Source organism: Colletotrichum acutatum (assembly GCF_030867785.1).
Source record: "Colletotrichum acutatum strain CBS 112980 chromosome Unknown BDZ83scaffold_138, whole genome shotgun sequence".
NCBI lineage: Eukaryota > Fungi > Ascomycota > Sordariomycetes > Glomerellales > Glomerellaceae > Colletotrichum > Colletotrichum acutatum.
Genome location: NW_026849132.1, coordinates 82,712 through 100,663, shown reverse-complemented (window position 1 = coordinate 100,663; position 17,952 = coordinate 82,712). Strand labels below are relative to the sequence as shown.

The 17,952-nt window shown below is 53.3% G+C and overlaps 6 protein-coding genes across 6 annotated transcripts; 3 read left to right on the top strand and 3 right to left on the bottom strand.

Annotated features, from left to right (window-relative positions):
• Window positions 1–1,481: 1,481 nt before the first annotated feature.
• BDZ83DRAFT_756783 (uncharacterized protein) lies at window positions 1,482–2,670 on the top strand (the record flags this gene model as incomplete). Its single annotated transcript, XM_060514795.1, has 3 exons — window positions 1,482–1,873; window positions 1,938–2,054; window positions 2,118–2,670. The coding sequence occupies 3 exons, from the start codon at window positions 1,482–1,484 to the stop codon at window positions 2,668–2,670; spliced, it is 1,062 nt and encodes a 353-aa protein (XP_060359737.1).
• A 1,528-nt stretch (window positions 2,671–4,198) lies between these two features.
• BDZ83DRAFT_756782 (uncharacterized protein) lies at window positions 4,199–5,348 on the top strand (the record flags this gene model as incomplete). Its single annotated transcript, XM_060514794.1, has 2 exons — window positions 4,199–4,214; window positions 4,264–5,348. 2 exons carry the CDS (start codon window positions 4,199–4,201, stop codon window positions 5,346–5,348), a joined length of 1,101 nt encoding a protein of 366 aa, XP_060359736.1.
• Window positions 5,349–6,845: 1,497 nt separating this feature from the next.
• On the bottom strand, window positions 6,846–7,601 carry BDZ83DRAFT_589354 (ankyrin repeat-containing domain protein; the record flags this gene model as incomplete). The annotated part of the gene is made up of 1 exon (XM_060506229.1): window positions 6,846–7,601. The coding sequence occupies one exon, from the start codon at window positions 7,599–7,601 to the stop codon at window positions 6,846–6,848; it is 756 nt and encodes a 251-aa protein (XP_060359735.1).
• Window positions 7,602–12,041: 4,440 nt separating this feature from the next.
• On the bottom strand, window positions 12,042–13,939 carry BDZ83DRAFT_637647 (uncharacterized protein). Its single transcript, XM_060509316.1, has 7 exons — window positions 13,846–13,939; window positions 13,773–13,779; window positions 13,408–13,694; window positions 13,212–13,357; window positions 13,096–13,158; window positions 12,507–13,046; window positions 12,042–12,444 (listed from the first exon to the last, which is right to left on the bottom strand). The coding sequence occupies exons 3-7, from the start codon at window positions 13,483–13,485 to the stop codon at window positions 12,393–12,395; spliced, it is 879 nt and encodes a 292-aa protein (XP_060359734.1). The 5' UTR covers window positions 13,486–13,694; window positions 13,773–13,779; window positions 13,846–13,939; the 3' UTR covers window positions 12,042–12,392.
• Window positions 13,940–15,376: 1,437 nt separating this feature from the next.
• BDZ83DRAFT_637639 (uncharacterized protein) lies at window positions 15,377–15,790 on the bottom strand (the record flags this gene model as incomplete). Its single annotated transcript, XM_060509315.1, has 2 exons — window positions 15,377–15,719; window positions 15,783–15,790. The coding sequence occupies 2 exons, from the start codon at window positions 15,788–15,790 to the stop codon at window positions 15,377–15,379; spliced, it is 351 nt and encodes a 116-aa protein (XP_060359733.1).
• Window positions 15,461–17,362, top strand: BDZ83DRAFT_83082 (uncharacterized protein). Its single transcript, XM_060515945.1, has 4 exons — window positions 15,461–15,974; window positions 16,035–16,684; window positions 16,821–17,107; window positions 17,160–17,362. Exons 1-3 carry the CDS (start codon window positions 15,872–15,874, stop codon window positions 16,905–16,907), a joined length of 840 nt encoding a protein of 279 aa, XP_060359732.1. The 5' UTR covers window positions 15,461–15,871; the 3' UTR covers window positions 16,908–17,107; window positions 17,160–17,362.
• Window positions 17,363–17,952: the final 590 nt, after the last annotated feature.

Genomic DNA, 17,952 nt, shown 5'->3' with positions numbered 1-17,952 from the left:
CAGCAGTACCAGCGCCTGCTCTGCCGACCTCTGCTTGCGAGCGCCAAAGTGGCTCGTGGGAAGGAGGCCGAACGTCTCGACAGCGTGCGAGATACGTTCTGCCAGGACCGACTCCAGCACTTTTCCGAGGTAGAGAGAAGCGAGATCGGTCGCCAGGCCTTTGCATACCGTAGTCGCTTTTGTTTGGCTTCTTCAGCGGGATGATCTTTGCAGAACGCTGTGCACTTCTAACGCGGTTGATAGGAATAGACGCGCGGGTTGAGTGCGTGCGCGCAAGAGCCTGTTTGCCTGGATATGGTGATCCACTATTACGGTTTTTGTACGATTGGTGACTGCGGCGCTCCACAGCCCCGCGCCCGTCTCCCCGCACCCATCGGTTCTTCCATATTTGGTCGACCAGACTCCCCGCTCGTGCTGTGCAAGCAAAAGAGGCCTCTGAGTAGTCCCGCCCCTCGGGAACCTGAACGGATGGGACACACTGCGCTGTTGCCTTGCGCTCTCGCCATCTGATGGTAGCTTATGTTGGGCAGGAGACACCCTGCCAGGTCTTGCTGCGCGGACGGTGCCCCGCAGCCAGGGTCCACATTGCGGCTGTCTCGCTCTGCCATCACGGCTCTTTCGATGCGACGAGCGCCGTTATGCGCTCGCCCACGCGAAGCAAGTCGCACTCGTCCCGGCTCGGCACATCGCCCTGCGGCTGTTTGTAGCCTTCGAACCAAGTATGCTCCAGCGGGAACATAGAACTCGCTTTGCCTCGGCCATATCTGGCACCTCGCGCAGCCAGCTCAAGCTGACATGCTCCCTCCAACAAGTACATAGCAGCCATATACGTTGACAGACCAACTCGTTGCAGATAGCTCTGCGTTATTGTACATACTAGAGTCATGTGCGCTTCGTCACGATGTGAAGCGGCTTTGCCACATCTTCACGTCCACATTTGGCTGCTCAGCAGATCGGGGTGAACGCTGCCGTTCTGAGCGGCCTATCCAACTCGACTGTTGTCGAGCAAAGCGCTGACGACGTGGGTCTGACTGAAATGTACAGCATGTAACGGTTGCTCCAGAGAGTGGTCCGCGGTCATTGTCCAGTATCAGTCATGATTGTTCTGGCCTTCGTGGTCGAGCACGAATTGACGGCATCGCCAAACCTGCTACGAGCGGCCCAAGAAAACGGTGGCCTTCACCACCGTCAGACAACCCCCAGTCGCCTAAGAGAACACCATGAGGTGTGCCGGCACTTTCGGCCGGTGCATTGTATCCTGCAGATGCCCAACCCTGAATGCCTCGCACGGGCCCATCTCATGTTCTGACCGTTGCAGCCAAATACACAGCTGTCACTGTTGCACAAGTCATCCAATGAACTCCGCTTATGGATCCGCTTCAACAGATCCACCTAGACTTGTTCTCGAGGTATTAAATGAGTCGAAACCAGCATTCACCACCGCTTTTGTCTCTTGACTAGCGTCAGCGAAGTCTGACGCGATGGCTCACATCACGACTGATACTCCATACGTGCTCCGCGTTCTTCACCACGTCTTCAACCACGTCAATCAATACGAAGCCCGTCCGCCACCAGTCAGAGACTTCCAAGATGAGCTTTCATTGTTGATCGGAGCTGTACGACTGATTTTCTGCACCCCTGGGATCGACGTCACGACTGGCGATTTGGCGGAGTCTCTGGACCGCTGTGCTTCCATTCTCCAGTCTGTTAGCACAGCCCTTTCCAGTTTCGCTACTGAACAGACGTACGGCTTGCTACCCCAATTCAGCTCTTGGCATGTCTTCCGCTACAAGACGTTGAGCATCGCCGACTGTCTCTACCTCGTGCGCGGATTCAAGTCGGCCTTCCTCCTTGCCCTTGCGAAAGCCGCTCCGTACGTTTCGGGACAAATAAGTTTGCGAGTATGTCGAAAGCTGACTTGTTGAGTGCGCGCGCAGCGACATCGCCACGCTGGTTGGTCTTAAGTGCAAAAGCGACTATGATGCTGCTCGCAGAGACGTCGACTATTTGGGCCAGACTCTAGACTTGCTTGCAAACCAGCAAGAACCCCAAAGGTAGGTTCTCCCTCCCTTTCTACCACGCAAGGCGCTTTGCCATTATTCACATTTATCCAGCAGGAAGCATCTTGTGCCAGCGATGGGTCCGGCAGCACTGTCGCGTGTTTTGCAACCAACCAGCAAGCATGGAGCGACGAATAGCGCAGGCGCACCACGGCAACTCTGTGTAGGAAATGCGATTGCCAGCCAGAACACATGGGGACTGGACGTCGAGATTGTTCCTACGACACACGCCCGACACCGCACCAAATGGCTGGCTGAGATCGACGCGGAAATAGCAGTCGTTTGTAACGTCGATGGCAACCCTTGGAAATGGGAGGGGGCTGGCAAGGACTTTCCGGCCGCATGGAGGGGTTTCGTTGCGGACAACAAAGTCTCTCAAGAGGCCATCGACAGGTTGTCGGTACACGCGGTGGCGCCGCCTCCATCGAAAGAAGAGGCGCGGGTCATCAAAGACGGTCAGCTCTGGATGGCATCCATTGATGCGAATGCCGTCTCCCAAGTGGCTGTAGCATTCGGCTTCAGGCATGAAGCGCAGGACTCAACACATCAAGAGCCACGGCTATCTGACCTTCAGATCCGACAACGGCGGCTTGCCTGGCTCGATCAATAAGACTGCTTGCAGATTTCGGCTGCTCAATGGAACATGGACTGCGGAAAAGTGTACAAGACTCATCTGCGCGCGACCGTTGCCTCCATTGGCGCGTACTGGCCGGAGCTGAAGCATGTTTTTGACGTCACCGTCAATAGCAGAAGCATTAAAATTGTGTGAGCGGCTAGTCTTGCTGGCTAGGCCTATTGACGTAGCATGTGCTTCGGGAGAATGGTTGGGTTGTGTTCCAATCTCTTTGCGTCCGCCTTCGACGATACCGGCGAACCTAGCCACCTCCTTTCGGATGACTTGCTTCTGCAGGTCCACTGGCGGAATTGTGACGTAGAGGACCTGGAAGAAAATGGCGGACTTGTCTAGCACCCCAGGACACCAGCCGTGTATGCAGGAAAGACCATGGGACTGTCGAAAGCGTCAAGATACTTTATTGTATCTTCTACATGTGGAGAGAGGGGCGGGCAGTATCCAGACTTCAAATTGAGTGAGTTGCGTGTCTGCGCCGTATATCGAGCGAGTTGCTGCGTTCCAGGGTACGGCACCCGATCCAGGATATGGGGGGTCTGCCCGTGTGAAGGCGACCCCTCTTTCTGATCCCGCCATGTCGCCGACAGTATCGTGCCGCGCGCTAAGGAGTAGCTTGCAAGGAGACCTTTACGGGGCACGCCGTTTCGCAGGTCTCAGCGCCACTGTCATCGAAACCACTGTGTCTCCCGCTCGCGATACACAGAAGCTGGCCCGGCACGCGATTTGTCAAAGGGATGAGCAGCGCCTCCGACTGGCGCATCCGGTGCCTCGGCCCCATATTCCACGCGAACGAACACCTCGATAGTGTTGTGGAGCTTCCGCGGAAAGCCATACGCTCCGGATGTGGCTGCCGTTCCACGAAAAGTCTTGGAAGGCGGCCGTTCACAGTGCAATACTCTGGGCACGGTGCGGGAGGGATAGCATGCCTTGGGCGTGTGACATGTGGCGGCGAGGGGCTGACCAAGTCGTCCCAGCTCCTGGCGCTTAATTATCCCCTGTGACGCCGAAGATAGGTCTCGCTCGTAGCGCCCGCTTCAGGCCGAGGCAGGCCTACCCTAGCGATCACCATGGGCAGACGTTGCTATTGGGGGCGCCAGTAAGCGCAGCGCAGGGGGAGGATGACTTACCAGGCTGTGCCCGGGTGCCGCTGCGGGGAACGACACTGATGCTTTGTGGGCAGCACTGCCGCAGCGAGGCGGGTGAGTGCAACGAGCAGAAAGCAGGGTTGTCGGTCGATCCTCAGCGGCGAGGTGATTAGGCAGGCGTTGACATCGTGAGCTTGCCGCAGCGCCTACGGAACCTTGCCTTCCGCACTCTCTGTGCGCCTATCATGATCCCGTCGGTATGCCTACCACTGCCCGAGCCAAACAGCGAAGAAATCCGGAGACAAAAACTGCCGACGCGCCCATTCCTCTCATGGACTTCTCCATAATGTTGCCGTCGCAGTCATCCACCCGGCCTGCGTCGTCATCAAGTTTGGTGGTGCGGCCATATCGCATTGGACATTATGAACGTCGACAATCGTGAGTTTGTCGGCCAGAATCGCCCGCAGAGACTAATACGTTCAAACAGAAGTTCACCAGCCGCCGCCGCCTCCCTATCGACCCCTTGAGACAGCAGCCGTTGTCGCAAAAGCATCTTCCCGACTCGCGGGTGGAGAAAGTCGAGCATTACCCAAGCTACCTGAGGGCCGCTGGAACCTGGCGTGCAGCATCGGCTTGACGAGACCGCAGCTGCAACTACGCAGTGATGGAAAACTCTCCTGGATGCATGTGCCTGAGGATGCAAAGATCAAGGGGTTTGAGAGAGATGGGTTTTTTATCACAAAAGGCGCTGGTCAGATAACAGTGGCCTTTCAGGACACCGAGTGGACGTGCAGTTCGTCAAGCACTGCGGGCATGCTTCTGTCAGATCCTCATCGCCAAGTGCGTCTGATGCGGCTGGCGCAGGATTTGGTTGTCTACGAGCAAGCCAACGTCAATAAAGAGCCGGGCCTTCGTCGACCTTTGATGGCCACGGAAGGTCAGTCGGAGCCGCTCACGGTCGAGATAGGATCTTCCGGAATTCTGACGATCACTGGTGCGGCCGTGTACCAGGTCGACGGCGATGGGGACGATGTCGTGATGGTAACGTCTCACCAGTACCGAGACGGCCGAGACAATACTGTGGGAGAGGCTATACAGGATTTATCATTATGGGATAGGAAGGAAGGGAAATTCAGATGGACACACAGTTGCGAAAAACTAGGACGAATATGGGGCTTTACAGAAACCTTCATCCTAATGAAGGTGGGAAACGTTCATTTACACCGTCGGAATGACGGTAAGACCCACGGTACCTTCCTATGGCCATCGATCAAAAACTTTATCGAGTTCACCCCGCATCACGACCATGGACCGGTCATGAGCACAAATGGATTGCTCTTGCGCAAGCCATGCAGTAAAGCTATTTTCATTTGGCAGGTGCGAGACAAGCGCGTTCATTTTCGCATCTGGGAATCGACAGCAGACATTCAAGGACATCTGGCGCTGCGTGGCAGCCTTGACCAGCTTGAGCTGGTTCTCGTCGGTCAGCAAGCCAGATGGACTCAGTACGAGGTAACGGAACCAATTTACAAATGGAGCCCTCTTCGGAGGTTCATGATGGAGATGTTTTGAGGATTGGTCGGTGGAGACATCGAGCACGCCCCATACAAACATGAGCCCGATGTGCTTGAAGGTCTCGACCGTGTGGGCATTAGAAGGTCCATTTCAAGTTTAGTCTGATAGTTTGATCGAGGGCCATCTGTACGATGCGACAAACGAGATGGAAATGTTTCCTGTTGATTACATGGTTCCGTACACGCCTGCATCATCGACGTAACAACCATCTGTCTTCGGTTCGACGTGCTCTGACTCCATGATAAATCACGAGAGAAAGGTGGGGTGGATCGCAAGGTAAGGATAGGTCGTGTCCACGAATAAACCAGGTCCGACCTCCTGTGATTGCACCATACGGTTTTTCCTCTTCTCATTTTCTCCTCAATTTCTTTTTCTTAAAAAACTTGGTCATTCCTTTCTTCTCTGAAAATAAATCAACTTGATCACAAATCATTCAAATGAGCAGACTCTGGCCCAGCCAACCGCCAATGGTTACACAGTGTAGTGCAATGACGCAAACGATACACGAAGGAACTGCGCAGCCCTCATCCTGCAAGAGCGTCGTGGTTTGTTCAAACCGAGCCCACTTCGGTCAGTTCTTTGTGCGAAATCGATTCTACAACATCTACGTCTGCAGCTCCACCATCGTTTTGCTATCATCGCAACGACCAATCCACATGCGCCAGTGTACCCTGAGCAGTCACAGCGCCTGTATTTCTGGCACGACCACGGATACGGGCATCGTTCAAGCAATCGAAAAATACCATGGCAGCGGTGCATTTGGTACGGACAAGCTATTTCGACTGATCCAGTTGACATCGACAACACTCACGAATATCCTTCTACGAGAAGAACGCGTACAACTGTATTTGTCAGCGGATGGTCCTCTTTTCGCGCAGACCATTACAGTCACATCTGGTTCGTTCCTGTTCATGGGGGAAATGACCCTGGCGACCGTGGCGGCGGTAGCCGCGATCTTCCAGCTGCCACGTCCTGGGAGGCAGGGCGTTTTCCTGATCACGGAGAGGCCATGATAGACCCCCTCCCCGATACGCCCGTGTAAACTCGAGATTGCCCAGCTTGCGATAAGTCCGTGTGTGCTGGCATAAGGGTTGTAATGTTGCGATCGATGGCCGGTACATGCGTGCGAGAAACATCTTCGTCCCTGGCTCCCGCACGACCTTGAATGCCATCTAGGCTTCGCTTGCGCGCTCTGCCGAACTGTCTGAAGCCGCCGAAACTCAGTCTGCCGATGGTGTTGGCACGCAGTCATGCACACATAGATCCCACCCCCCAGACAACCTTTCAGCAAGGCCGAAAGAGGCAAGAGTGAAACCGGGCCACCAGCGGATACCGTGACGAATAGAACGCGGAAGGCCCGGAAGGCATTGTTTGAGGGCAATGTGGCAGGACGATTTGCTGTAGAACAAGGAGTCCCGGCCTTTGATCATCATGGAGAGGACGTGAGGACAGAGATGGGGATGCTCGATGTGTTTAGGCTCGACAGCCTGGGCTTCAATTTCGTATAGCATGGCTGAGCAGGATTTGTCTAATCTCTGCGTGGAAGCCCACCATGGCAGCGTGTGTGGCGTTGCCAAACCACCCGGCTGCCGATTGTACATCGGCTCCTCTGTCGAGCAACATCCGTACTATCTCGAGGCTACCTCTATAAGAAGCTGCTTGAAGAGGATCACCATAAAACTCGTGGTGGGCATTGATGTCTGCCCCCTTTTCAAGGAGAATTTTCGCAATATCGCCATACCCTTCCCAACACGCTATTTGGAGAGCACTGCGAGAACCACTATTCACATTGATCTCGGCTCCCGCCTTTAACAGCGTTTCGACAATCTCTGCATGTCCTCCAAATGATGCAGCTGCGAGCGGGCTGCCGTAGGAACCGCCCCCAGCATTCGGATTGGCGTTTTTGTCCAGCAGAAGTTGTACGATTTCCCGACGTCCTGTGAGTGAAGCGGCTTGAAGGGCGCTTCCGTAATGCCCGCCAGTTGTGTCGATGTCAGCTCCTTTGTCGAGGACTTTACGTGCCAAGAGTCCATGTCCTTCGGCGCATGCAGCTTGGAGTGCGGTGTTGTAGTGTCCGCCGGCCGCGTTGACTCTGGCACCGTCGCCGAGCAACATCTGGGCGATACTTTCATGACCTTCTGCACATGCAGCCTGCAAGGCGTTGCCGTACCATCCACCTTGGTCGTTGACATCTGCGCCGTCCAGGATGAGTCTCTGAGCAATGCAGTAGAACCCCTCGGCGCATGCCATCTGAAGAGCATTGCCATAACAATCGGCTCGGTCTTTGGCAAACAGCGTATCCGAGAAGTCCAAAGCGCCATTCGTGCATTTGGTACAAACTGCCGTGACACCATCCAGGGCCGGTACCTTTTCCTTGAGGGATATCTTGTATGCCGAATCTTCTATGCAAGATGCAGTCATGGCTAATTGGTATTAATTCGGTTGCAGGTGGTGGAAAGGTCCATAGGTGACTGGACCGTCATGGGAAATTTTTCAAGCTCAGCTCGGCATGGACGCACGTGATGATGCACGTGCTATGAGTCGCTGATGGCCAAACCAACCGGAACCCAAGTCTGTGCCGCCGACATGGGCCCTGATGCGTCGTGTGGCTAAGCGTGTGCATACTGTACGTGCAATATCGAGAGGGAAAGAGCTGACCGCCCCCGTAACAGGCACTAGTCTAGGCTGACAAGCTGCAGCAAAAAATGAAATGAGCGACGACAGCACTGCAACTTCAACACGATAAAGCGCAGCCGCCAGACGTACCACTGGCTTCACCACTCGCCTATCTCCGTTGGTCGACGATTCAGGGGCCTGATGGCGTAAAGTGCGTAGGCTACTAAGTGCTTGGCCGCCACCTCGTCTGAAGAGCACGCTACTTCGGCCACCCTGCGCCCGATGTACTGATAATTGGGCGGCGCCCAGAATATGCCCCGCCTGCATTGGCCAGGCGTTCCAACGCCAACCTTACAGGGGCGTTGCCGGACAAACATCAGGTATCGCCTTTTCCCCTGCTTTGCCCCCACTGCACCTGGGGCTAGCATTATTAGGGGGGCTTCCATGGCATAGCTCAGACAGACTCGAGCTTCTGTCGACCAGATGCGGCTTCGCCTGTGCCCAGCGAGGTCAGTATAGCTGAAAGGACCTGGATTGGAATAGGTACCATGGAATGTCGCCTTGAAAGCAAGTCCAGACGTGGTTTGCAGACAGCAAGTCGCCTCATATCTCCAACTATTCAAGGACCCATCCGTCATTTTACGCAGCCAAGGAGCGAATGGTGAGCGCATTTGTCGGCCTCCTGTATCGAAAGTGATGTCGAGCCCTACCATTCGTTTCCAGAAAGGGAAGAACCGGCGTGATCGATAGGACCGCAGGTGCCTTTCTCCAAAGCGAGTGCCGATTGTTGGTTGAACGGTGGATTGACAGTATATGTGTTGTCTCAGAAGTAACACTCAGGCCGGAAGCCGGGAGTGCAGATAGCTGTATTGGCTGGGACCCGGACGGCAAGGGTCTGCACAGTCGGTCCTCATACGTTGTCGCGCCGTGACAAAGATTCGACGACACACGCAGAGCATTCGCTGATCGAGAGGATGACGACTCGATTCCATTTCTGACAGTAATCCAAGCTGTCGTCCGACAAAAGGCGGTGACGAGGGCAGTATCGATTTCCAGCCACTGAGCGTCTGAGGCACGGCCGAATCGCCCGCTGTCCTTTCGTCGCGCGAAGGCTGTAGGTGTGACGGGCTGTAATTTGGCTCAGGCAATAGCCGAGGTCATCTACCGTCGCCGCAATCAAGTTATACAGCGCTAGGTACTGACAGGCGATACGCCGGCCTTGATATCCCGTGCAGTAGACCAGGGTGAGGCCTTGCCGCATTTTGCAGCTCTATGGGTTGGCGCTTCGGAGAAGAGCACAGTGCTGCTTGGGCGCATACACGAACCGTGCATCCGTCTGGCGATTGTTTTCATGGAGTTTCTCGCCCTGAGACCGACGATCGTGTTGCTGTGGATAACCCCTAAAGCAACGTCAACTCCAGGATGCCCAAAGGGGCTGGGTCTAGCGATGGATGGCTTAACGCTCACCTCTTCTACTGGTATCGGCGCAGCAGTAACATCGTTGCGTTAGAACGGCGTCCGCTGTTCGATTACCGAATCTACCAGATTCTACAGCACTACGTGACCATCAGCCACAGTACTCGAGATACCTGCCTAATAGCAGCGATGGTCACATTTGGACCAGTTATTGCTCTGTGCCGAAGCGTGTGCAATGGTGGCTGTGGTATGTTTTACAGTACATGGTAAAATCAGACTGCAATTTGGCGACAGATCATCGCTAGTTCGGTCTCCCAACACGGCGCTCGTTCCCAGTTGAACCAGGCGCTGGAAGCGGGGCGGCCAGAAGATCTTCCATCTCGGCGATCCGAATCACCAATCAGCTATGGTTTTGAATATGCGGTAGAAGCCGGTCATATTACTTCAGCCAACATTCGTGTCTTTGTCTAGACATCTTGGAACTACATATTCTCCGTCATGTTTCGAGATTTTCCTTAGCTCTTCCCTACTCATAGAGAAGGCACAGAGAGAAGCAGCATTCATCAATCACTCTAAGCGGCATCAATTCCCTCCGGGGTCGCAGGACAACCAAGATCTCTACGATGGCAATGATTGGGATAGTTGTAATCATGTACGTGGGTTTTAAGGGGAATGAACCTTCTGCATTCGTGCTGGGTACGTGTCTCGTGGCGATTGTTGCCACTTCCGCTTCACACCAGTAATTACATGTGTCGATGTCCGTGTCATGGGGATCTCAGGCGAATTGTACGATTTTAAGGGTAACGATTGTCCAATTTTGAAACTTCTACGTCAGAAATAGGAGGTTCTACGGATAGGTTGGCTGTCCGCCACATAAGTGGTATATCCATGCCGAGTCCAAGCTCAAGCAGATTAGTGCTGGCGATTCGATTAACTTGTTCTTGAAGCTTACCTCGTACAAAACCCCGACGATTGCCGACTACACCCAATGCGCCTGCGGGTAAGCGGCAGAATCGGTAGAGCATTTTCTCTTCCGTTGCACACAGTGGACGGCACAACGAACTCGGATGCTTCAACAGACGGAGTCGCATAGAGGGAACCTATCGTATTTTCTCGGAGGAAAAAACGCGTCCGATCCTGATGACTGGTCGCTAAACGTAGATACTGTCATAGAGACGATCAAGTTCGCCATGAGTACGGAGAGACTGGATGCACAGATCAACCAGCAGCGAAACCACACACCACCTACATCAACACACTAACCGGCGACACCCCCATGCACCCTCGTGCCATCGACAGCAGGACTAGCTTCGGCCGCCGACGATAGGACGCCGAACACTTTGGGAGGCACCTTAAGATGGCCTGTTACTAACCCCACGAGCAACCGCAGCATCGGCATGTAAAACCGAAAATGGCACATACAGCGACGGACAAGACTTGTATGGGCTTCTGGGAGGCAAGGATATTAACGAAGGTGGAGAACATGTAGATAATCATGCGAGCCCTGAATAGCTTAGCCGGGGCGTAATAAACTATGTATGTATGTATGTGCGTTGTCCGAACTCAACTTGTATAAGCCCGATATCCGCTAATCGCGGAAATGGAGTGCTGGATTTATGTCTCTGAACCTGGGATGGTTAATCAGCAGATTCAGAGGCTCTGCGGCTGGAGTCAAGCAGCCATGAACAAGGGGCAGGAATTCGTGACCACCTTGTCACCGCCATCTATGGATGTCGGATTATGCAACATGGGTCTAAGCTCTCGGACTTCAGGTGGAGAGGTCGTCAAGAAGGCTGCCACGAAACAGGAACATGCTCAGCCTTCTCGAGCTGCCCAACATGTTCGCGGTCAGTTGAACCTAACTTCCATTTTCTACCCTCGATTTTATGGACGAAGGTGGAAAACATGTAAATATTAATGCGAGCCCTATGTACCTTAACCGGGCCATGATGAACAATGTATACGAAATCCACGAAAATGGATGACAAGAAAATGCAACTTGCGAAACTCATGTAAGAGAGAGAGGCGACGATTCTCGCGTTGAAGTTAGCCAAGAATATGAAGAAGATAGTCGATCAGGTGATAGCCACCTCAGGTCAGTCTTTGCCCCTACTGAAGCTCTCTACCTTTGGTTGCTCACCCTAAATGTAGAGGTCCGAGATGTTGGTCCGAGCATGAAAGTGAGCTTGCTTGTCTCCCAACTGGCTGCAGGAGGCTCTTTGGGCATCTTTCTTGAGCTTGATGGATCGTTTTGGAAGGTAATCGGACGAGAGGGAGGTCGAGTATGCCTGCAAAAAGTGGACGAAGAGCCAACGGGTCCAGCAGCCGGTGAACAGCGCTGAGTATAGTTGTCAGATGCTGCAGAACAGGATGACTACGCGTTCGGTCGCAGGTTTTAGCAATACATGGTCATTTTGCTATCAATCGCGTTTCGTCTGGCCTCTCCTGCCCGGTCACTCGACGGGCCTTTCAGCGGCGCCTACGTGGAGGCAAGTTCAGGTAGTGCAGTCGCTATTGGGGTGGAGTGGAGAGCGAGCATAGGGCATAGACACAAAAAGCCTGGTATCAGTCCATAGAGAGCGGTTGTCATTTCTAAGTGTGGTGAAGCCATACTAACACGTTGCTGATGGAGGAGGAATGGTGGCCCTCCATGCCATTATATTCACCCAAGACAATAGGTTTCATAGCCCAGATAGTGATTCGGCATGTTAGACGACATCGTACGAGACTTGTGGCAGATTAACACCTTAATCGCGTAACAAGCATCAGCTCATGCGATCACGTACATATCCCCTCTAGCTCCCACGAGACGGTGCCACACCTCCACCCATGGGTATCAGGAGGCATTCAAAGAAGCCGAGATCTCGGACGTGGCGACAAAATCGTGCTCTGTACAGTCCAAGGCGAATGTCGCTGCATAATCCATTTGTTATGCTCTTCTTTCAAACGTGCGATAGATCCACCCGTGTCCCAGCATCTCTGGCCTGTGAACGGCGAATGCTGCTGAGTTCACCACCACGGTCTACATTTGTCCGCTCTCTTGAAAGCCGTCAAGACGTAGCTAAACATAGTAAAGGTCAGTGAGCCGGAATGATCATCCACGGATTATAGTGGGTCAAATACCATTTACAGAAGGCATGGTGATCGGGATTCCGGATTTCCTTGGTTGCATCCGCCACCAGGTCCAACATTTCTTGCGGCGGGGCCTCGCGACGAGACGCAAAGCATTTCGCCTGCAGAAACTGTCTGAGGCACCAATGAAAGCGTTTGCCGCTCTCTTGCTCATTTTTCGATTGCTTGTAGGGATTGACCGGCAAATCGATCGCTGCGCATGTAACGTCGAAGCCCTGATGTCGGAGTAAAGCCTCGATTTCCTGTTGATCAGCTTGACGCTTATCGTACTGACGGAACTTCTCTGCCCAGGCTTTGAGAGCCGAATTTCCTGGAAAAGACTTCTGCTCGTCGCCGCAAGGCATAAGATCAACCATTTCGACGATCAAGCGACCACCCGTGTTAAGATTGTTATAGGCAATTTTGGGGAAGTTCTGCCAATCTACGATGCTCTCGACGAATCGCACGTGAATGATGTCGTAGGGACTGTCTTTGCGCCACACCCTTCCGTCATCTCCTGTGACAAGGGTCAAATTTTCCGGTAGTATGTCCCTGCATGACTGTAAGGATGTGGATTTATTGGGCATCCAAATCGGCTTACATTGGCGGGTGCATGTCGATAATGTCGTAACCCACCACTCGACCATGCAAGTGCCTTACGCACCTTTGCACTCGGTCAACTTTGTGACTCGAAAGATGGGAGGACTAGTGACTGACTCTGCAATTTCGATCGACCAAATTCCAGTGCGCATGCCATAATCAAGGATTGCGCAGCTGTAAGGCAAGGAATCTAGGTCAACCTTTGCTCTCTGCTCATTCTTCAGAGTGTGGTGCAGCAGATCGTATGCATCTTTCAGATAGGCCTGAAAAAAAGTTAGTGCGAATCAGAATCAAGTGAGAGAGGTGCATATACGACGTTGAGGCTTGGGTCGGTGTTATCGTCAGATAGGTCATACGGCATCCTTTCGGGGGAGAGCTCAGCATATGTCATCTTCGAATGGGCAACCTTGTTGCTTGTGTTTGGGGCTTTGAGGCAGCTCAGAACCGCCAACCAACTGTTGAGATGCGATGACGACCTTTATAGAACCTCCAACCCATGCCCGGTGGTACCAAAGCCTGATGGTCACGTGATTCAACACCCTGCTCTGAGTTGCCATCATATCCCTGTTGGTTTGCTCGCAAACAGGGCCGCCTGTCACCCTACCTTTCGTGAGTTCTTTTGGCCTTGAAAGTTTCCACACTCGAGGGCGTTCTATCGAACATCGGCTTTGCACTCACCAGCTTGCTACGAGTTGCTTATCAGTCCTAGTTGAGGTGCGCTGGCCTTTATCTTGATAGGCATGAACCTTACGAGCGTTCAAGGATGACCCATAATGGCCAGTCTTCTTCCTGGTCCGTCACTGACACCATTCGACTCAGCCCCTACACAGAAGGTGAATAGAACCTGCGGTAGTAAGCGGGATTTTGCTGTGATAGTTCCTCGCGAAATCGCGTGCTTGAGAAGATCCTGATGGACTAGCCGCTTGGATCCAGCGCTCGTCGAGGCATGGGAATTCAGGACGCCTTGGGCATACCGAAACATGTACTGTAGTCCCGCCTCGAAAGCCATCATGTTGTACTGTGCTGTACTGTGCTGTGCGCAAAGACACTGATATCTTTGAGATGCCTGAGGGCGAAAGCTGGCTGGGAACGCAACTCCTATTTAAGCGGGTGACCATTTTAAGAAGCCCCACTGAACTGCATCAGCCCTGGAGTACGAGGGCGCCCTTCAAGACATGCCTTCTTAGCTTAGCATGCTTACGTGCGCCATAGCCCTCACGAGCTCATCCCAGACCCTTGACGATGCTGCTGTGTTGCCAGCAAGACCGAACCATAGCCGCTTGGGATATTCACGTAGGGTCGTTGTAGTGGGTACGAACTGAGTTTCCTGTCCGCAATGCGCAAGGGATGGTGCGAGTGTGGGTGTCGGGCTGTGAAAACTCTCTCTTGTGATAAGCTCATGGTTCGGATAGGGACTCCGTCAGCTCTCGCACGGGTGGAAAGACTCGAAAGAACGAGTTCTTCAGCGGTGGGGCCCAGGAGTTGAATGAACCACGTGGGATTGTTCCTGCTCGGATTTGGCCAATCTGGTTTGCAGCAACCTCAGGGGAGCGCTCCGCCACTCGGTGGCGGATATGCTCAATTAGCCACCTGCGGAGGGCCCGTTCACCGAGCGCTTGCTATCAGGCCCGCGGGTCCTTATGGAGCTATGGTGCACGTACTCAGTACGTTGCCAAATTTTCGACATGGGATCGATAAGATTTTCGAAGTACGCGAAATCACCGCGACGAGGCTTCGTCATGGAGGGATGTGCGACGTTGGGCGATATCAAACGTTTCATATACCTCAGATGCTTTTCGGAGTGCACTGCGAGGTCTGTTTGCCGGAAGGCGAGCATGATGGCGCTAATGAATCGCTTTCTTTGCTACCAAGCTGTGTGGCTGTCCAAGCGACCTTGTTGTCGATAGAAGAGTACAATGCCTCCCCTCGCCGAGAAGATACCATATCGACGTAAGCCATCCAACGATAGACCAGATAGATATCCCTCTTGCGGAAATGTTCGTTACTGATCTGTGAGATGGCGCGGTCTACGTGCGTCTTGAGGCTACGGGGATTCATGGCTGTGTGGCCGGCAGTGATAATGAGATGTCTCATGTTTTTACAATGATTCCACGTGAGTCTGAGACACTCTTTAGCTGTGGGGATTATGCGTGCTCCCTGCAAGTCCTCCTCGGGCGGCCACGCTGGCGTATGACTGCACGGCGTTCCCCTGATTCATCGGGGTCCAGTGCTTTGATATCATTTCGACCTTTACCACCAGCTCGCTAGTTTGTCAAGCCTCCCTAGCGGCTGTGATGACCGCGCGCGTGGCATTGGGCTTGTAATTTCGACTGTGCTATGCTGCACCGCAATCCTGATGATTTTCGTTTCGCGGGTGGCGTTCTCGATGTCTGTTTTGGTTGCCGCACGTAGGCTCTCGATAGCCTAGTGGGGGTGTCCAAGCTCGGGCAGGTTCTGCATTTTGGCAAGCAAGAGAGGGTAGCAAGGGGCATGGCTCTCATGGCTTGCAAGCTGAGGGATTGGCCATTTGCGATGTCGATAGACCTGACTGCTGTCTGGAGGTGTCTGCTAAGTTGGCTGATGCGTCGGCCATAACTGCTACTCGGGCCTTGGGGTCGCGGTGGGCTTTAGGACGGTCGGTCTTGCTAACGGTGGAATGTTACTCCGCTGACTAATCAGGCTACATACATTGTCATGGTTAACGAGTTCATCCCTTCCCACAGACGTAAGTTTCCATCTTTCCATACTCTTTCATCCTCCTTGTCGCGAAACCTGGAATGATGTCTCATCAAGACAGGCCAAGCTTTCAACACGTACGCATCCATCGGCAATGCGGAGCGTGTGGGTTTCTGTTTGGGATTGGAGACCATCTGGTTGCACGTGAGGGGCCTTCACTCCTTCCATATGTAATGACTTCGGCTGACATGTATCACTACGCAGTGCGCGCTTCCTCAACGCGCATTATCGCCCTTGATGCAGCAACATTTGCCGCAACAGGAACGCCACAAACCCGTGATGCTTATCTCTTTTGTCGGCATCCGCATTGCAAAATCTGCTCGGCGTCTGCAGAGACGGCCACCGTTCACAGGGATTGTTTCAACCTCTACAGCTCGCGAACAGCACTCCCAGACAAACTATACAGATTACTGAAATTTTCACTTGCGAGATATCCGTGGCCTCAAAGCACGCCCCTTCTCCTTTCCCCAGTCGTGAATACCACGCAGGGCATTGCTAATTCCCATCTGCGCAAACTTGCAAAACTCCCCCCCGAACTAACCACAATGATTTGGGGATATCTTGGGCAACACGCCCTACTGCGTCTGTGTTGCGTGCTTGAGACCATCGACTTCGCACACCGCAAAGGCCTTGACACGCCCCTATTGGGACCACTTCGCCAAGTTCAGTTCTGGCAACGCGGAAAACTTCCGATTATAGCCACAGCAGGCCCGTCCAAACCACTTCAGATGACGATTGATTCAAGGGGCATTAGGTGCATAGAGAGATCTGGGTGCTCTACCGCCCAGCTGCGGTCAACATTCGATTTATACACCACTGTTGACGCTGAGAACGACTTGACTATTAGCTTTCAGGTCAGTATGGTTTGCATTCTTAGTGATCGCTTCTTTTCTTACGTCCCTTCTCAGTTCGGTGTCGGCCGGCTTGCAACGCCCCCAAGGCCAGCAACGCTCCAACTTACGGACAAGCCTAATTTGTCACCGAAGGCAGGCTTTCAATTTCCGTCCCCAAAGCACGGTGATCGACTTGCCACTGTTGATCTGGACCACTGCTCAGGAATCACGTTCTTCCTGTTGAAGAGGGACTTGCTGGCGATTCATGCTCATACTCCCACAGCGCCAACCGCAGATGCTACCTTCGCGCAAATTGAGGCAACGGTTCAGCCGTTCTTATCGTGGTTCTACGTGCCAAATCCACCTCGAGATAAGATCTCAGTCTTTGGAGTTCGGATCGGGACGAAACAAGGCGAACCTCAGTTGAACCAACGGACATATCTCGTAAGCCAAACCCCACAGAGCCGATTGGTTTGACTGACAATCAGAAGGTTAGAACCTCTCACAGAGGGGATTTTTACATTGGTCCACCACCAACTGGACCGGGACGAAATTTTGCCGTCCACACCACGTCGCGATCGACTCTTCTGTCTGTTGTGGCGCGAAAGAACTCTGTCGTCATTCGTGGGGTGTTAACAGAAGGCGGACCCTGCTCAGTTGCCGTCCCTCCAGCCCCGGGAAACCCTCCATTCTCAGACGCATGCCATGCACGGGCTACGCTATCATGCGTGAAATCCATCTGGATATTTCGCCATGAAGAATCTCAATCCTGTCGAGGCCTTATCGTTGAGTATCTTGATGGCACGGAAAAGGTTCTGGGGCTGTGTCGCATAGGGGTTGATCTAGCCGAGAGATGTGGGGCTGTCGAACAGCTCTCGTTCAAGGTTGTTCAGCGGCAAGAGCGCCCAAATGACCTAACGGTGATGGTGATGGTGGGAGGTTCTCGCTCGCAGGGAAATGACACTTGCGACGATGGACAATGGACGGTTTGCTCTCATGGGGACACGTTGGAGGTTTGGACGACAGCAACACAGATGGTGATGACTATAACGAAGCTAATTGATAGCGATTCCCCGGATACACGAGTAAACGTACTCTCAGACTAGAAGTAGTCTTTGACATTCATGGAAAAATAGACTGTCCCCGAGTTACCGACATATTTGAAGCCCTTGACCATCGTCTCATCCACCATGCATTGCGCTGGTTCCCATCTGGCTTTTTCAGTGTTGACTTCGGTGCCATCTATTGTCTGGATTTTCGGCCCTTGGCTGCGCCTTCTGACCGCAACA

Excerpts from the sequence above, each read along its gene's own strand:
- BDZ83DRAFT_637647 (XM_060509316.1), bottom strand. The coding sequence starts at position 13,485 with ATGACATATGCTGAGCTCTCCCCCGAAAGGATGCCGTATGACCTATCT. Across the intron at positions 13,159-13,211 it reads TGGTCGATCGAAATTGCAGA|GTGCGTAAGGCACTTGCATG; the intron begins GTCAGTCACTAG and ends CCGAGTGCAAAG. Across the intron at positions 12,445-12,506 it reads CACCATGCCTTCTGTAAATG|CTACGTCTTGACGGCTTTCA; the intron begins GTATTTGACCCA and ends TACTATGTTTAG.
- BDZ83DRAFT_83082 (XM_060515945.1), top strand. The coding sequence starts at position 15,872 with ATGATGTCTCATCAAGACAGGCCAAGCTTTCAACACGTACGCATCCAT. Across the intron at positions 15,975-16,034 it reads TGGAGACCATCTGGTTGCAC|TGCGCGCTTCCTCAACGCGC; the intron begins GTGAGGGGCCTT and ends ATCACTACGCAG. Across the intron at positions 16,685-16,820 it reads ACTTGACTATTAGCTTTCAG|GCTTTCAATTTCCGTCCCCA; the intron begins GTCAGTATGGTT and ends CACCGAAGGCAG.